The sequence below is a fragment of the Alternaria postmessia genome (assembly GCF_024291825.1).
Source record: "Alternaria postmessia strain BMP 2775 chromosome Unknown scaffold_3, whole genome shotgun sequence".
Classification (NCBI taxonomy): domain Eukaryota; kingdom Fungi; phylum Ascomycota; class Dothideomycetes; order Pleosporales; family Pleosporaceae; genus Alternaria; species Alternaria postmessia.
Window position 1 is genome coordinate 185,810 of NW_026260076.1, and position 18,662 is coordinate 204,471.

At 51.5% G+C, this 18,662-nt stretch overlaps 4 protein-coding genes across 4 annotated transcripts; 2 read left to right on the plus strand and 2 right to left on the minus strand.

Annotated features, from left to right (window-relative positions):
* Nucleotides 1-110: 110 nt before the first annotated feature.
* Nucleotides 111-6,177, minus strand: J4E82_000826 (uncharacterized protein; the record flags this gene model as incomplete). Its single annotated transcript, XM_051727146.1, has 12 exons — nucleotides 111-146; nucleotides 208-449; nucleotides 517-945; nucleotides 994-1,101; nucleotides 1,709-2,223; nucleotides 2,275-2,758; nucleotides 2,899-2,967; nucleotides 3,025-3,908; nucleotides 4,535-4,569; nucleotides 4,899-5,138; nucleotides 5,662-6,050; nucleotides 6,108-6,177. 12 exons carry the CDS (start codon nucleotides 6,175-6,177, stop codon nucleotides 111-113), a joined length of 3,501 nt encoding a protein of 1,166 aa, XP_051592953.1.
* A 1,940-nt stretch (nucleotides 6,178-8,117) lies between these two features.
* Nucleotides 8,118-9,871, plus strand: J4E82_000827 (uncharacterized protein; the record flags this gene model as incomplete). The annotated part of the gene is made up of 3 exons (XM_051727147.1): nucleotides 8,118-8,221; nucleotides 8,285-8,877; nucleotides 8,925-9,871. 3 exons carry the CDS (start codon nucleotides 8,118-8,120, stop codon nucleotides 9,869-9,871), a joined length of 1,644 nt encoding a protein of 547 aa, XP_051592954.1.
* Nucleotides 9,872-10,568: 697 nt separating this feature from the next.
* On the plus strand, nucleotides 10,569-12,581 carry J4E82_000828 (uncharacterized protein; the record flags this gene model as incomplete). The annotated part of the gene is made up of 3 exons (XM_051727148.1): nucleotides 10,569-10,721; nucleotides 10,780-12,357; nucleotides 12,408-12,581. 3 exons carry the CDS (start codon nucleotides 10,569-10,571, stop codon nucleotides 12,579-12,581), a joined length of 1,905 nt encoding a protein of 634 aa, XP_051592955.1.
* A 1,602-nt stretch (nucleotides 12,582-14,183) lies between these two features.
* J4E82_000829 (uncharacterized protein) lies at nucleotides 14,184-15,164 on the minus strand (the record flags this gene model as incomplete). Its single annotated transcript, XM_051727149.1, has 3 exons — nucleotides 14,184-14,601; nucleotides 14,682-14,999; nucleotides 15,046-15,164. 3 exons carry the CDS (start codon nucleotides 15,162-15,164, stop codon nucleotides 14,184-14,186), a joined length of 855 nt encoding a protein of 284 aa, XP_051592956.1.
* Between the last annotated feature and the right edge of the window lie 3,498 nt (nucleotides 15,165-18,662).

Consider the following 18,662-nt stretch of genomic DNA (forward strand, 5'->3'; position numbering starts at 1 on the left):
TAGGAAAGTAACCGGTCTACATTTTTTCCCGGTTCTTTTTAGAATTCTTCTTGTACATACATACCTTTGATCTCTGAATGAATGAAACAGCATATCTTCCTAGTCACTTTCTACCATGCGCAGTGTCCACCATCGACCCTCAAATCCTAGAAGGCTCTCATTAGTTCCAGGGTCCCTTTCTCGATCAGAGTGTCAGAATCGACTCACAGAACCAGTAACGTAACTGCTCCCCTCGCTCAACAAAAACAGCACGGGCGCCCGAAACTCCTCGGGCACGCTAATCCTCCCTAACATATTCTGCTTAGCCCACTCCTCTGTCAGCCCCCTCTTCCGCGCCTCCGCGCTGAGGGGCGTATCGATATGTCCGGGACTAATAGTGTTAACACGAATCGGCGGGTAAATTTTCCGAGGCTCTTGGCTTGGGTTCGGATTCGTTTCTGTGACTGTGCCTAAAAAAGTACGTGTACAAAATCAGTGCACGTCTCACATGCAGTTCGTCTAGAGAATAGTTCTTACTTCCTGGGAAGGTATTCTGCGGATGTCCCCATTCCGCCGCGAGCGAACGAGCGAGTTGGTGTACGGCCGCTTTTGAGGCGTTGTATGCGGCAGTGTTGATTCCGTGGTTAGATATGTGACCGGAAATTGAGGCAAAGAGGACGATGCTTCCTGGTAGATTAGTGGAGTGGAGTTCATTTGCTACAGCACGGGCGATGAGGAAGGTTCCGGAAATGTTGATGTCGAGGATCTTCCGAAATGTCGTAATGGGGTAGTCACATGCATCGCTCTCTCCAGAGATCGCTGCGCAGGAGACAAGGCCACGGATCGGGTGACGGAGGGTGGTACGGATGGTGGTGAAGGCTGACGTGATGCTGGCTTCATCCTGGACATCAAGGGTTTGGAAAGTTGCGGAAGTGTTGTTGGCTTTAGCATATTCCTGAAGCGAGTCTAGAAATGGTTATAACAGACTTGATGGTCTTGCTGTTGCTAGCGTACTCCAGGCTTTGGGATTAGGGTTCGAGACATCGACGAAGACGACGTCTCCGCCACTCTCCAGGATCGCTTTACCAACGACGGTGCCTACTGCACCGGCGCCCCCCGAAACTGAAGTTCGTGTTAGATCTAGGGGGTTTCCTGGTCAGTGAGCCAAACTTATGATAGTCCGTTCATCTAGCTTGAAAAGATCCTTCGTCGCAACGTGACTGGGTGCAGGATGCGTCATGATGGGAAGTAAAAATGACAACTTCAAAGAGTCGCGAATGTAATGGTCTCGCAACGCGATTCAGACACACACAAAGGTTGCTAGTTGAAAGCGGGGTTATGACGTAAGATGTGGTGCATAATTGGTTTATCACCCTCGTTCAGTTCGCTACCTTTTGCACCTTGGCCTGTATTACAAGGACATCAGATTGAGCTCCGATACCAAGTGCTGTCTTTGAACTTAGAATCATGAATTATGTTGGTTTCGCTATGCCAACTGCCTACAAGCCAGGCTAGTCGTGGTGGATGGGGTATATATATCCCTTAGCATGTTCGTCCAGTGTTTCGATAGCCAACGGGTTCCACGATAAAATGTCGATGCATTCATGAGTCTACTTTTGAGGCATGTGGAACGAATTTTGCCATGTTGCGGGGGTCCATTTCGTCCAAGCCTCGCCCTGAGGCTGAGCCAGTAGCTTCTGCATAGGGGCATCCTGCTCCGATGACGAACAAAGAGGAGTCATTGACTCGATCTTAGCGTCAACGGTATCCGCCAGCTTACTATCCTTCGGCCGTGCCTGCGCAAGGTCTCGACTTTCAAGCTCGTACTCCCACTCGAGATGTGTCCCCATGGTTGTCTCAGCGCGATTTGAGAGCGTGTTCTGTGCTGTGACATCTCTCAGACCACCGAACGGGTGGTGTATGGTTCGAAGCAAGTTGAGAGCGGCGATATGGAGATTCGAAGAGCCGCGCTGGAAGATGAAGAGGCTATCGTTCGATGAAGAAGACGAAGGGGTAGCAGAATTCCCGCTTCTAGCTAAAGTAGATTCGTATTGTCGAAGCATACTCATATGCTCAGTAAGGATGTCGTGAAACTTCCCAGCAAGTGCATCCTTGATCGCACAGTATCCGAGAACGCCGATATATTTACTCAGCAGAACCATGCCGTGGGCGAATGGCTCGTTGTGCAGTGCGTTTTGCGAAGCTTTGTGAGCGATCATGATACCCGCCGTGTAAGAGGTATAACTAAGATGTATTGTTAGCATCTTTCCAGCTCATAGCATATGTTTGACGTACATGCACAGCCAGCATACTTGTACTACTTTGCCTTCCTGTAACATCAGATCCATAACGGAAGCGTTCGTTTCCGCGGCCTGGTAACCTTCTTCGATGGCTCGTTGTGCTTCCGATGGAAGAGTTACGCTCCCAATCGCATCCAGCGGGATATATGCTATAATTAGCCGCCTTGAGAGCAGCATCATGGCTGACAGGTAGAACAGATGGACGTAGTATATAACGGGACGGAACGTGGCCATGAGTTCAGTGTTCTCGCCCCCTAACAAGGAAGCAATTGACATCCAATCGGGAAGACGCGCATGAAATCTCGACAATCGTACACGGTACTCAAGTATGGTACCTTCAAGCACAGGGGCTTTTGTTGGTAGGCGACGAAGCAAGCTTGCCTTGATGATGGACACTTTGACGCATTCACGACGGATCATGTCTTCTGGTGGTACGTCCAATTCGTCTTGAGTTGAGGTGATATCCTGAATCACCGGATCTGAATCATGGTCAAGTGATGCGCTTAGCCAGCTGATGCAAGGGTCAATATCGTAACAGATTGTATCTGATTCGAGATCAGTACTCACCATTGCAAATGAACAAGAGTCCTATATGTGCGGCGAATATCTTCGTAGTAACTAAGAGACCAGCCTGGCGGGCAAGTTTTAAGACTAATTTTCTGATTACGGGGTAGACTTAGTCCAAGTCCTGGAAACTGGTAAGTCGTGACACTTCCGATGGAAATGTTGAGGTGTAGAATCATACCAATATAAGCTAGAGCGACTGTGGCTTTGACCACGATATTGTACATTCCAAGTAACGAACATATTTTCATTGCTCGAAGCGGACTGAACGATATGGCAGAGTCTAGCCCATGCTTTGCGACTGCATAGAAGTAGTCGGCAAGTTCAGGTGGCGGCGCCGTTTCGGGATCAGCGAGTTGGGAATGAACGACGCCGATGGCTGCCATGCCCGCAAGCTCTGCGGCGTATGTGCGCAGTTGTATATTACTCCCGTTGGTGAGCACGTCTCCAAGTGGTATATGGCCATTACCTGAAGCCTTCATTGCTGCAATGCTTATCTGAACGTCATCCTTGTTCATGATGTAGAAAAGCGCACCCACACAGCCGAAAAACATATCGAGCGGGCCGTTGATCTTGTCGACGGATGCATCTTGCTGGTTCGGAGCAAGCAGAGTAATGGCCGTCATGTTAAACTGCTTTTTTTGAGCAACGGAGAAGTTGGGATGGTCCATGACTTCTGGCATAGAGAGCATTACCGAAGAGGAAGAATCGTTTATTACCGATGATGCATAGCCCTTGCTGGCATCGGTTTCAGGAGCTGCTGCAGACATGGAAGAACTGGGGCGATTCATTTCGAAGTTTCTGAAGATGACGCCAAGATCTTCACCCTGAGCAGCTCGCATGTGTCGCAACAATGCTGTAGCTTTGGACGGAGAGGCTGTCTGTAGATACCACAGGACTTCATATAACGAGCTCCTGTCGGTCTCTAGTTCTTCGATCTTTCTCTTCTGCGCCTGAGCGAGCAATGTGCCAGTAGGTGGATCATATCCACATGTCGTCTCTCGCTCCACGCAGGAACGACAGGCTGGTCTCTCACCATCACACTGTTTGAGATTAGCTTCCGTTCTAGAGAAACCTTGTCAGCCTTAGTAACAAATTGGGTGAAAGACCTTGGTTCTCCGCGCGCGGCATGTGGTGCAAGCTGCCGCCACTCTCGAAGGGGTCCTGTTAACAGATCCCGCTCTACTGTTGCCAGGCGCGACGGCAGGCACATCTTGTGGACGTGGCGCTAAGTCCCGATAGGAGGACATTACGACGCCTCGAACAGACAACTAGCGCGAAGGCTTGGGTAGCGATCTACTCAGACACAATGACTATGCGCGGATAGACCAGTCATAGTAATATGGACGGGTGAGGCAACGCAAGGCTCGTGAGGGTGCGTGACAGGTGAGGCACGCACAACTCAGAGCTGTGGCTGCCAGGAGCTAGCGCGCCAGCCACATGACGTCAGTCATCTACTATTCCAGCATTATCATTCGCGTCAACCACAGACCCTGTGCGGAGCTGTTCGGATTACGACTACATCGAAGGATGCGTTCAACAGGCATGCTCTCTACAGGGTGGTGCCTCCTGCTAGAAGAACGGCCGAAGTCGCGCCTAGGCTGGTGTGGGGTTATGGTCGAGCGCTGCTGCACGCAACAAAACAACCCTTACGAAGGTTTGCAAATGCTATCCTATTCTGATACCCGTACCTTAGTTTTGTGCCAATGACTTTTCGTACCAAGATCTATGCGCATCACAAGCAAGAAGCGATCCGAAATTGGCCATGCGTGTAAGTACGTCTGTCATAAATACGATAATTACCCAAGGTTCCACCACTCACGACAGCCGCCACAGCATGATAGCTCGACTGCAGTCTCACCACTGAAGGGCCGGTATCATACGAATACCTGAACTGTATCAAAATTCATCACCCTCATTATGCATGAAAGATTATACCGTGCTACTCTAAGACTTGAACAGGTTTTTATGCAAAGGTCTTCATTACCAATGAGGGATCAGTTCTGCTACCTCAAACGTTTTGTACACCCCGACTGGTACTTCTCTAAGACTCACGAAGACTTCCACTATCATGTAACCTCTCGCGGCGGAGTACAGAAGCACAACAGGAGCAAGAAGCGCGAGTTCCCACATCAATATAGGCTTAGCTTTGCGTTGCTCTTGTTCGAAAGCGTCCAGACGATTGATCGTATCCTGGCGCGTGGGAACTTTGACGGTTTCTTCGTCTGCCTGTAACGCGTCTGGGTTCTTCTTCAGTCGAAGCCAGATAAGGTATTTGTCCCAGCGTCCAAATCGCTGTCGAGCCGCACACGTCTCGAAAATCCAGAAAAATACAGTGACTCCTGTAAATAGCGAACTAGATATACGCCACAGCAGAAGCTCTATTTGTGTCGGAAACGAGAAATTCCACGCGATCATGTGTGAAGCAGCGTACGCTGAGGTCAAGCAAAACAGCGCAAATTTCTCGAATGTGCAGATGTCGGGAAAACGATCGTTCGGGAACTTTCTCAGTGGCCGCTCCGGATGATCCCAACGACGATTGACAAAGCCCATAACGTCGTAGCTGCAAGTGAAAGACTCTCTCGCAACGAAGTCGAGAGGAGTATGTCGATATGGTGCTGCAGCAACGGGAACCAGCGTCAATCAGGATTTGGGCAGTTGTAACATCCGTGGTAACCACAATGCCTCTCTGTACATCAGCTGGCTTGTGCAGCCAACAGAAGAAAGTTCCGAACGTGCAGAATACGATAGCTCCAGCTGATAACTCTAAGGTCGTAGTAGAGAGACGCAGTGCTGCCCGACCCAACAGCTGAATCACCAACCAGCTAGCCTGGACCAAAGTGATGAGCTTCCCCAAAGTATCGGCTTTGGACTTGTCCCATATCTCTTCAGCCGTTATATCAGGGCACTTAATGTACTCCTTCTCAACAAGGTATGCTAACTGCCGACCATTGACAACGAACGGAGAGCTCTCCTTTGGCTGAAGCAGAATGCCTCCCATGTCCGCAAAGAAGCCATGTCGAATCGTCCAATTTTTGTAACCGAGGCGATGGAATCGTTTCTTCGATCGTCGAGCGGATGCGTACTGTCCGATAGCGACGGCAAGGACGATTTCAGGCCCGACTATGGCCCAGAACATCCATTTCGCTTTGCGGATGAAGACGTCGCGCTTTGAGTCGTTTGGATGAGGAATGTTGAGACAGACAGCTGTCCATGTACAGAGAAAGATGGTCGGAAAAGAGGACCAGATGATATCCATCGTACCTCTACTGTCTGGGGTCGACACCCACCCTGATACAGTCGAGTGTACGATAGTTACAGCGTTGTTGGTCATGATTGATGTAGACTGAATCAGCTCTCCTAGACGGTACATGCTAGTACATGTATGTGGTCAATATGATCATAACAAAAAAGGGTACATGCAGGGGGCTTGTGGCTGCAGCGCTTCCCTTGGGGGCGGTTACATCCTTTACAGCTCGGTCACCATCACCACGTGTCTCAGATATGAAGAATGCGGATCAGGTCGCTGAAGCGTACCCTGTCACTGTCGCTTTTCTTCCAGTTTTCCGAGCGAAGGAAGGCAAAGTGCATTGCCTGGGTAGAACAAACTTGTACTCGTACTCCCATGTGATACCAAATGCGCTTCACAGCGATAACCGTGGCGCGATGATACGACACGGAGATGAACTGAAGCTTAACCGAGCCAACGAACACGCATCATATAGCGCCGGTTGGCAGGCGCGAAGGTTACCGAAACACATCAGGCCCAAGCGAGTTAAGTTTTCGACCCCACATGTTCTCCTCGCACGATTGTTGCCTGTAGCTGACACCACGTCCAAGACGCATGTCCCCTTCATAATGCCATGACTGCCCGAACTCCAACGCCAACTCTGGAATCGCAACACATTGAAGCTGTTAACATGGTCAAGGATGCAATACTCTCACCAGCTTCCACATCGTCGGGTTCCAGCGACTCCCCAATACTACACAACAAGAAAGATGCCGAACCGTATTGGCCTATGATAGGAACAAAAGACGATATCCCAGGATGGCTCCAAGATAATGACTTCATCATCAGCGGACATCCCATGCCAACTCATTCATACAAGAGGTCCTTTCGTCTCTGGCGTTGCCTTCATATGGAAACGATGAACATCTGGACCCATCTTCTGGGCAGTGCTGCATTTGTTGGGGCTGGCATCACCTTGCACAGATCTGCTATCTCGAGCAGACTCAATCTCACCACTGGCGACAGATTTGCCTTTGGCATCTCTTTAAGCGCGGCAGCTCTGTGCTTCGGGCTCAGTACGACGTTTCACACACTACGGAGTCATTCTTACAGCATTCACCATCGCTGGGGCCGTTTCGACATCTTCGGCATATGTCTCCTCGCTCTGGGTGGGGGGTCATCGGCCACTTATTATGCTGCTCGCTGTGATCCCATAGCCCAGCGCGTATACTGGTGCCTCAATGGGGGCGCTGCTGTCGCCGCTGCTGTCGTACTGTTCGATACTGGCGGTGGTGGAAACAAGATGAGGACGCTTCGTGGTGGTACTTTTAGTGCGCTTGCGATCACAGCCATGCTTCCAATTTTCCACGGCATTGGCAAACTTGGATGGAGTCGTGCATGTGAAGAAATCGGCGCTCAGTGGTATCTTACTGAAGGATTGGTCTTATTGTTTGGAGTTTCTTGCTTCGTTGGAAGACTACCAGAGCGACTCAGCCCCGGCTCATTCGATATATGGGGCCACTCTCACCAGATACATCATATCTGTGCTGTCCTAGGCCAGGCTTTTCACATAGTCGCTCTTGTAACAGGCTATAAATTCCGGAATGCGCATCCGACTTGTTGATCGAGAGCAGTCGGGTAGGCTTCAGAGCAGCAATGTAGTAACCTGTAACGCTATTTCGTAAATGCGACGGTTGAATCCACGATATGAACTATTTCTGACATGGAGGAACTAGGAGACCATTGTCAGCGTGTCCGACTCTTCCGTGTACATTTGCAAGCGTGCGACCGCCGGCAGAACCGCAATGTCTTAACCCCACTCCAGTTCTGCATCGTGAGATTCCGTCATCTAATGCGCAATCTACCATCAAGCACTGACAAGGTTCTGGGGTTCTCGAATTTGGGATGGCGTATGAAGTGTTGGGAGAAGTTCTGGAGACCTCAGGGATGACGGACGAGGCTAAGCGACGCGTTCCTAGCGACTGTTGCATCACCAACGGCAGCCTGCTCAGCAGCTGTTAGCCTTCAACCAACCCTCAACCACCATGTCGGCCTCGACTGAGTCGAGCACAACTAATGTAGACTCTCACAATGAGGATGCGCCTCGGGTTGAAGCGTTGTTCCTCATCAAATTCGACAAGAAAGTTGGGTACGTCATGCGACACTGGACAGGTAGAGTACCATCGCGGAGCTAGGCGCTGACCAGCTACAGCTACACCATTGCTTGGAAACGCGCAACGACACCGGACATCACCTTAGACAACTCAGTTGAATACAAATCGCTGCCCTCGGGTTTACACTCGGTGCAAAATGACCTCGTCTACTTTACCCATGATGGATATGCTGGACTCAGCGCGTTCGCAAAGGGCGACGCCAGCGCAGAGGATCGCAACGCCACCTTCGTTTCTGTTGGAATACTAGTACAGAAGGAGGGCAAATTTGGCAGGCTGGGAAGGAGTTGGCTGCTTGCCGGTCGCTTGGAGAGACTGGCTGCGACCCTAGCGGACGACCCGGAAGCTGTAACGCCGTTGGAAGAATTCTGGCAGGAACAGGTCTCAAGACACGGCAAAGGGGATGTCTCCGACGAAGGCGAGTCCAAGGGTCACAGCAGAGCGCGCGCAATCTCGACCGTGAGCGCCGTCATGAAAGACGAGGAGAGCCTCCCAGGCTACCACCCAGCTCTGTCGATACAGCGCTTCCTGGACATATTCGGGCCATTGGTCTTCCGGCTGCAACAGGCGGCTTTGCTGAGGAAACGCATTCTCTTTGTGGGCATCCCGCCGGTCAGGACCGCTTGCGAGTTTGGTACGTCTTGGATATCATACCTGGGCTTCTCTCAGCTAACGGGTCAGTCTATAACCTCTCTGTCCTCTCTAGCATATCGCCCCGCGACACCGAACGGTTAGCGCCAGAAACCGAAAACCTCCTGCGTCTACCCTCCCTTTTCTCAGTCGGCGTACACGACATTCCTCTTCTCGAACATCATCGCAACCCCAAAGATGGCGGACACACACCTGGCCTTGAGCCTTCAGAGGGCTGGGTCGCGTGCACGACTGATGAGATCATCGTCACAAAGACACAACTGTACGACATCATTGTCGAACTGCCACCCACGAATGACGCGCCGCCGCAAGAGCGACGCTGGCCACGGATACGGACCAGCGATGGCAGCTTGATCAAGGCCAGCCAGCGGGACGTTGCGCGCTACAAGCTACTACACAAAGAGCTCTTCAAACAGCGTAACAGATCGGAAACGTCACCCGAGCCATATACCGACGAAGAAAACGATGATGCGGCGCCCCTACTATCCCGAGATGAGGTCGATACCAAGCGTGCCGACGACGACTTCAGCGAAGCATACGATGACACGGCGGTAGAGCCAACAACATGGTCAAGGCTTGCATACATGGGCTACATGTGGTGGGCTTCGGCTGGCGAGAGAGATGCATACACGACCGCGGAGCGAGAGACAGATCGTGAGCTGATTGGTGACCTCTCGGCGTACTCGCAGTCGTTGGAGACAGCAATCATCGCTTACTTTCACCGCCAATCTTCATTACTCATACGGTCGCTATCGCAAATTATCGAGGAGGATACCCAAGGCGAGAGGGAAGAGGATGATAATGATAGCGATGCAGTGGTTGTTGATAGAGATGACCTGTCGCGCATGGGACTAGACACATGGTCAGAGGCTGACCGCGCTTTTGTACAGGAGTTTGGTAGTCTGTACTTTGGGCGCACTATTGGGGTCAAGGGTAGTGAGGTCGAGTGCTGCGGTCTAAGGGTCCCTATCTTCTAGCTGAGCTGGAAGCGCTTGGCTAGCCACAAATCGGCTGGCTCCCGGTTGAGTGAACGGTGTTAACGGTGAGGACAAACTGGTGTGGTGTACGTCAATGGAAATCTACTTGTCGCGGGCAATCCGCTCCATTGCATTAGTGTGCGTTTCTCTATGGGTATGTGCCTGGAATACCCGCAGTCTGTCACACTCACAGGCTGAAAAGGAATTCCTACAAACAACAGGTTTGCGGTTGTAAACATTCACCACTTCTATGCGCACCTCGGTCATCATGCTTCGTGTCTTCGTGTTGAGCCTCGAACGCTTCGTAAACAATTAATCCGGCTGTGTTGATTTGTCGGCTTGCAATAGTTCAGGCAGCCCGAAATCGGACCCCGCAATTGAATGCACAGGGCGCGTGCAAGCGAATTTCTGCGCCCCGCATCGTCATATGCCAGTCCCAGTGGCCGGCTTAGAGGCTTAGTATCACCGACCAAAGTTTTCTTTTGTTGTGAATCATACGGTGAATCATACCTCTCGCTGTACTAATACCCTGCCTGCGCGCTCTTCTCTTACGTCTTTCCAATACTCAGAAAGTGTTGACTCGCCGTGAACACACGCAAGATATCCTTTTGACTCTTCATCTTTTTGGAGACAAAGAACGATAGTCAACTGTCCAGAGTAGAGCCTCAAGCAACTCGCTGATTCAATCTCCAACAAGATGCCGATGCTCAAGGAGCCATGGAAGAAATACCAACCTTTCAAGCCGTTGAACCTGCCGGACAGGACATGGCCTAGCAAGACAATTGAAAAGCCACCAAGATGGCTGTCAACCGACCTGAGAGATGGTAACCAGAGTTTAGTAGATCCTATGGTAAGTACGACCCTATCAACGTAGTCACTTGAGTACGCGGAATTGACACGGACCTCAGGATGGCGCGCAAAAATGGGACTACTTCAACATGCTGGTTAAGCTCGGCTACAAGGAAATTGAAGTCTCATTCCCGTCCGCGTCGCAAACTGACTTCGACTTCACACAACGCCTCATCCAAACGCCCGGCATAGTACCAGACGATGTATGGATTCAGGTCCTTTCGCCATGCCGCAAAGAGCTCATTCGCCGCACCGTCGACTCCCTCAAGGGTGCGCGCAAGGCCATCCTCCACCTGTACCTTGCGACCAGTCCGTGTTTCCAGCAGATTGTCTTCAACATGAACGACGATGAGACAATTGCACTCGCGGTCGAATGCACAAAGTACGCGCGATCAATAACCAAGGATGATCCCGAGCAAGCCGGTACAGAATGGGCATATGAGTTCTCACCAGAGACCTTCTCAGATTCATCCCCAGAGTTCGTCATCAAGGTCTGCGAGGCTGTCAAGGCGGCATGGGAACCAAGTGTAGAGAACCCACTCATCTTCAACCTCCCAGCCACCGTAGAGATGTCGACGCCCAACGTCTACGCCGACCAGATCGAGTACTTCTGCAAGAACATCTCCGAGAGGGAGAAGATTTGCGTCTCTCTGCACCCACACAACGACCGAGGATGCGCGGTTGCAGCAGCAGAACTGGCACAAATGGCGGGCGCAGACCGAGTAGAAGGCACACTGTTTGGCAACGGAGAGCGCACCGGAAACGTCGATCTCGTTACGCTGGGCCTGAACCTGTACACCCAGGGCATACATCCAAAGATTGATTTCTCGGATCTGAAGTCAATTATCGATATGGTTGAGAGCTGCAACAAGATTCCGATACATCCCCGCGCACCATACGGAGGTCAGCTTGTCGTGTGCGCCTTCAGTGGCTCACATCAAGATGCGATCAAGAAGGGCTTCCAGATGCGCAAGAAGAACGGCGCGACCAACGAGAGCCGGTGGCAGATCCCATACCTGCCCCTGGATCCGCAAGATATTGGCCGCACATACGAAGCTATCATCCGTGTCAACTCGCAGAGTGGAAAGGGCGGAATTGCCTGGATTATTCAACGCCAGCTGGAACTCGACCTTCCCCGTGGTCTCCAAATTGCCTTCTCCAAGGTCGTACAAAAGGAGACAGACATGCTCGGCCGCGAACTCCTGCCTACCGAGATCACAAACCTCTTCGAAGAGGCCTACCACCTCAAGCGCAACCCCCGCTTCTCTCTGGTCGACTACGAGATCAAGGCCGATCGTTCAGAGACACCTTTGCCTCCACAAGACGGCCGAACAGCCAGCAGCCGCAACCTGCGCCGAATCTTCAATGGTGTCATCGAAATTGACGGCCAGGAACACAAGATCCAGGGATCGGGTACTGGTGCGCTGTCGTCGCTGGCCGATGCACTGAGGAGTCTGGGCATCGACCTTGACGTTGTAGACTACAACGAGCACACCATCGGTACAAGCAAAGACGCAAAGGCTGCAACTTACATTGGTTGCACAGCTGCACAAAGCAGTCAGAAGGTCTGGGGTGTCGGTATTCACCAGGATGTGGTTCAAGCTTCTCTCATCGCGATGCTGAGTGCTGCTTCCTCAGTAAGTCCTACTCACTCTTCTTGTAAAGCTCTTCGTCTAACACAGCACAGTTCCTTTCATCGAGACCTACCACACCCATTCCCTTCCGCCCCAAGCGATCGAATACGCTCGAGATCCCCAGCCCAGAATCAAGTCCCAGCCGAAAAGAGGGTAGCACAATAGTGGATAAGCTTGAAGCAGCCGTTAATGGCGATCAAGCGGATGTGAAGAGCGCGGGAGTGTAAGCTCCATAGGTCTTCTTATGTTTCACTGTTCAGGCTTTATTTTCATAAACATCGCATATAGCATTTGGGTTCAAAAAGGCTGGGAGATTGGTGTTCAAAAAGTGCTAAATAGGTTGAATGGAATAAGTGTACAGTCAACCACCGTCATGTAATCTAAAGATTTATAGGAGGTGACAGAACATGAGCATACTACATGTTCATACAGGTAACCGGCTGAGAACTCTCGGCGATAGAGCTGTCGAGTCAAATATTCAATTCTAATCAACGGCAAGAAACATCCGACATCGGCCTATCTTTCTGATACTACGCTTATCACCGGCTCATGAATGTGTAGGAGTGGATACCTGTTGGTTCTACTCCGTAAAGATACCCCGATAAGGGACATATCGCGGACCGAACCACATCTACCACTCCGATCCGTATCATCATATCAATACACGTGTGAACCCCTGCACGATACACCGAATCTCTCTAACATATCCCTCTCATCGTCACTATGGCAGCCAACGACCGCACCGACATTCCTCCAGCCCCAGCCTATTTCCCCACCTCCGCTGATTCCCCCCTTCACCCCCCAACAGCCCTCTACACCTCTCTTCGCGGTCTCTCCCCCGACAATGACTTGACCAAAACCCAGGATTTTGTCGTCCCACCCCGCAGCGGAAAAGCCTGGACCGTACCTGCCGGCGCCATATTCCGCCTTTCGACCCCAGAAGGCCCGCAAGTAGGCGATCTGAACGTCTGGAACCAGCATGATCCCCGAGAGAAGTTCTGGGCCAGCAGGACAAGGCAGTTGCAGGGAAGCCATGTGGTACAGGGTGATAGGCTGTGGAGTTGTTTGCCGTTTATGAGGCCACTTTGTGGGCTTGTGGAAGATGGATGTGAGATTAGGGATAGTGATGGGAAGGGGAATGGGAGTGGAAGGGAAGCGAGTAGGGATGAGAGGGGTGGAGTTACAAAGTGGGGTGGAAGGTGTAATGATCTATTGGGGACGAGGTGTGATCCTTATGGTATGTTTTCTCAGCATAGTCGTAGCGGCGTTTCCGTCTGCACATTCTCCAGTTCTGTTTGCATAGGCCCGAATCGGTGACGGTGAGCTTGCTAACGATGTCTGCAGTTGGGAACGTGCTGACAGGCGCTTCCTACGACTACCACTGTCACTCCAACCTTGTCCGTTCTGTTCTTCCCTACGGTCTCACAGAATTTGACGTGCACGATGTGCTTAATGTATTCCAAGTCACCGGACTAGATTCCCAAGGTCGTTACTTTATGGAAGCTAGCCCTGCAACGAAAGATAGTTTCCTTACATTCTTCGCCGAGCAGGACTTATTGTGCGCATTGAGCACATGTCCCGGTGGAGACCTGAGTCGCTGGGGCTGGACTCAGGCGGAGGAGGTTAGTGGGAGCAAAGAGAAGAAAGAGGGAGAAGACGACGAAGGAATGAAGAGTACATGCCGACCCATCAGGGTCGAGGTGTACGAAATTAAAGAGGCAGTAAAAGAGAAAGCACTGAAAGGATGGAAGAAGCCTGAGAAGAGTGGATATCGGGGGATGCATGGAATGTGTATTCCTTCAGGCGAGGCTTAGTGCTTGTTATAGCCTCTACAGCTTGTTACTTCCATGAATCTTTCCACCATCAAGCACGATCGTATCACCGTTGACGTGACCACCAGCCCTACTACTCAGATACACAACCGCAGCAGCGATGTCTTCTGGCCTTCCCGTCCTCCCATTCGGATTGCTCTTTCCCAGTGCGTCCTCACCACCTGCTTTCTCCATCAAGACGCCCGCCATTTTACTCATGAAGAATCCGGGAGCAATTCCATTCACAAGAATATGCCTGGGCCCTAGTTCGACAGCGAGGTTACGTGCAAGATGGAGGACTGCGGCCTTTGAAGCGGCGTATGACCAAGCGCCTGTTTCGCCGAGGGAACCAGTACCGATTCCTGCTACGCTGCCTGTTACAATGACCCGCGAGGGGTCCTGCATTGTTGCAGATTTTGTGAGCAAGGGTGTGAATCTAAATCGTGTCAACTCTTTCATGCCTCTCATTCAAGTCTTCCCGATACATTGAGGTGAACAGGGAAGGGGACAACTCACTTCTGAATGGTAAAGAAGACGCCCTTTACATTCAAATCCATGACTCTATCCCAACCATTCTTCTCGTCGGTCTCTTCAAACGTACTGCCCCACGTAGCTCCTGCATTCGCAAAGAGGATATCCACGTGATCAGTATGTTTGCTCACTTCTTTCACTAAACGATCGATCTCAGATATCTTAGAGCTATCTGCAGGAATGGAGTAAGCCTGGGCGCCAGGGGATTTGTTGGGGAGCGCATTGAGAGCTGCAACGGCAGCGTCGCAGGCGTCGGCTTTGCGTGAGGTGATGAATATCTTGGAGCAGCCGGCCTGGAGAAGACTGGAGAGGATTAGGAAGGTGACACCAGGCGGAAAAGAGTTTATACCCAGATGCTGCGTGCAGACCAAGGCCTCGCGACCCGCCACTCACGACTGCGACTTTGCCTTTCAAGCTAAAGATGTTGGGGAAGTCGTGCAGTTGCACATCTTGTTGCGCAGATGCCATGGTTGTTTTAATGGGGCTTTTGAGGACTTATGGTTACAGAGCGATGCATGCAACAAAAATGCTCATATATGGATATGTTTGTGAAATGAAGGGTTGATTAATCGTAGATTACTATTGCTCTTGTGGTGACCTCGGTGCTGACGTCGTTATCTGAAGTTGCATCAATGCTTAGGTTATGTACCGAGGCTGTACCTTGCGCTAAGTCCCGTATGAGGGGTAGTTGGTCGTGTGCACCTGCATGTCGTAGAAAAGCCGTTAAGACGATTTGCTAGAATTGTGTCCCAAGTACCCGTTGTGAATACGTGCGCGATGACCTGTAGCTAAACAGAGGGCGATGTGATGCCTTGTGGTCTTAGTCTTCTATGAGGTGGTTCAGAATCGACCAAAAGCTACTACCATGAACAGCGCCACAGCAGGAAGTCTAGACCGTTGCTTGGGGGTTTAGTTAAGGTTGCCGCCTCTCGGTATGCAGCAATCTATAAGCCTCACACAAGGCGAATAGCGGACACTGGTGTGGAACATGTCTCGTCTCCCAAAACCACGACATCGCGCCTTGGTATCAAGCGAATGCAGTGCTATCCAGTTGTTGAGATGCAGCACTCGAGCGAAGATACAGAGGAGCGAAGGTACAGAAGCATCGTGCCTACCTATACTGATGACCGTCAACACCGGCATCGTGGTCCGAGGGCGGGATGGAAGGTGCGAAGAACTTGACGTTGTTCCAACATCATCCCCCACCACCAAGAGAACTGTGGACATTGCAGGAGCGACATGGTGAATCCTTCAAATGGCCATCCTGTCGACGGATGCTGTTCTCGCTCTCTTCGCCGACCTGGAGTTTTTGCCGCGAAATGGACGCGTTGTCACGTCGCCACTTCTACCCCAACGCGACTCCGAATCGCGCACATCTCCATCTGCCCGCCAGCGACAAGCCTTCCTCTTTCTCCAAGCGCTTGAAAGATTTTCTGCATAAATCCCTACTTAGGACTGACATGTGCTGATCGTCGTAGTTGGAAACCGCCAGGCGAAAGATCGTCGGCGAAATTTTAGCCTACCTCCAACGGCGCCTTATCGGAGGGCCGATCTCATGTCAAACTCGGGTTGCAGAACTCAACTTCGGGTCCGCCAAGACGCATTCGGCCCATTCTCGCAGATGACCGGCTTCGCAGCACGCTACTCATCCTGTCATCCCAGTCGCCTTTCTCGAAATCCCATCGGCTGCCTTCCTTTGACGGAAGCTACCGACCCGTCAGGGGGCCGCGCAATCATAGATGATCAACGAGCGATCAGACTCGTAGATCTTTTACCACTGTCATTCGAGTTTTCCTCAACGGCGGAAACACACGACTATGCAGCCAGAGAGGACAGCATTGAATCGATACTTGACGGCACATGTCGCATGTAACATATGGTGTTGCCCGCTCCACGCGACATGTGCAACGACGCACAGGTTATAAAAAGATCAAAACTCCGAGTTGCAGGCCCAAATCGTGTATGCAGTAGAAGCATTTTGCGGGTCTCCCTGTTGGCGTGCACGGCCAGATCGACATACTCAACAGATGTTATAGACCACTGAGATTGGTGCTCGCTCGTGCGGATGCCACGACGTTGCCTGCCGTGCATCAGAAACATGGCAACTTTTTTTGAGACGCCCGTCGAAAGCCTCGTAAGGCACCGATCCGGGCTTGCTATCCGGCAGCTGTCAGTTTCAGGTGGCGAGGGTCATCAACTCCGCGGTCTAGACGAGCGGTTCGGCAGTTGGAAGTAAATTTCCACCCGCCTTGACCTGGTTTCTGGTCACCTCGGCTTCGCAAAGCTTTTCACATCGCATTTGACTGGCCGGAACGCTGTCTACGCCAAGCATAGAATAACCTGAAGGACGGTCTAGCGATACGCTGGCCTTGCCTGTGGGGCTTCCGCGACGGGCGCGGACACGCGCTGCAACGTGGGGAACCACGTTTTGCAAGCAGCCGTGCCACACCTGTCGACGGGCGCCGCAAGGTCAAGGGTGCTTTCCTGCGACATGGGCAGAACAGCTTTCGGAACAGTATCCAGAACAAGGAAGTGTGTTGCCTCAACGCTTGTTGCACCTACCAAAGGAGGTGAGACGTTTTCACAATCCTAGCACAAAACAATCTTGTTCTTAGTGACATCAGTGTGAGGATTACGTAGGTCAAATGCATCAACTAATCGGAGTACTTACGGCACTTGCTGTGGCTGTGGCTTGCCGTGCACGGTGAATCCACCACTCAACGTGCTGTGGCTCAGCAGGTCTGGCTACAGTGTCCGTGAACCCCACTAGACCTGTCGGAAGTGATCGCTAGTGAACCACCATGACGGTGTTCCTATCCGCTCGATGGGCGAAAAAAACACCGATTTGCGCCTCGTTTGCCATCATCCTTGGTAGTCCAGAGCATTTCAACCGAATAATCCTCGTGCTGCAGACTCGGAATCCCGTGTGCATCTGCCATCGCTACAGGCGTTAGCGAAGGGCCTTTCTTCAATGCCACATGCAGGTAGACCCCTGTATAAATCTCGCCGAAAAGGTATGCCTTGAACGTTTTGGGTGAAGCCATGTGGACCGCCTGGCATTTAGGCACGAACCGATCATCTTCTGGAACATAAGGCTTCATCAGAGCCGGACAAGCTGTCATGTAAGACTAACCATCCGGATCTACGTCCGAGTCTACTAACGGAGCTACCAGCCCGTGTAGGATTCGAGCTAGAACAATCGCTTGATCTCATTCCAGTCGAAGTAGCATCTTCAGCTATAGGCGTGTACGGAGCCATTGGGCAGTACTCACGAGACACAAAAAGATAGTGGTGCACGACTTCTATGGGCCCACTGGTTGACGGAAACCAAACGACATATCTGGGCATCTGTGGCACTATCGACCCGCAATAAACTTTGCTCACTCCCGTATACTGGTATGTCGAATGCACGAGAAGCTTTCTTACCGTTGTTCTTGGACTAGCTTTGCTAAATTGCCCAACTTTTCCAGGGTAAGGAGACCTGTACAGGGTCCCCGAACTTCCTTTTCATTTCAGCGCACCGCCAAGTCGACACGTGCTTTGGACGAAGCACTTTCGCCAATCCTCAGCGCCGCTCATAACACTCATCCGATATCGAAACGTGGCGACTGGACAAGGACCTTCTCCCGCTTTACCAGAAGGTGTGCTAGTCGGAATATCGCTGCAACTAGGTATGGAGCTGATCAGTGCAGCATTACGACTAGCAGACTCGCCCCATACGACAGCCCTGAATTACCCAGCGTTCCTCCTTCGGATCTTTGCCGAGATTTAATATCGTTCCGTATACCCTTGCCGTCTGCCGAAGTGTCCCTCATTTCCTCACAACCGTGGATCTTCAATCATCACACACCACTTCGCAATCCAATCCAGTGAGCCTAGTCATTGGTCCTAACCCAAAGCTGTGGCATCTCGGCCACTCAGCCGAGCGGCTGGCTGAGAACACTCACTGAAGCGACACGGAACACC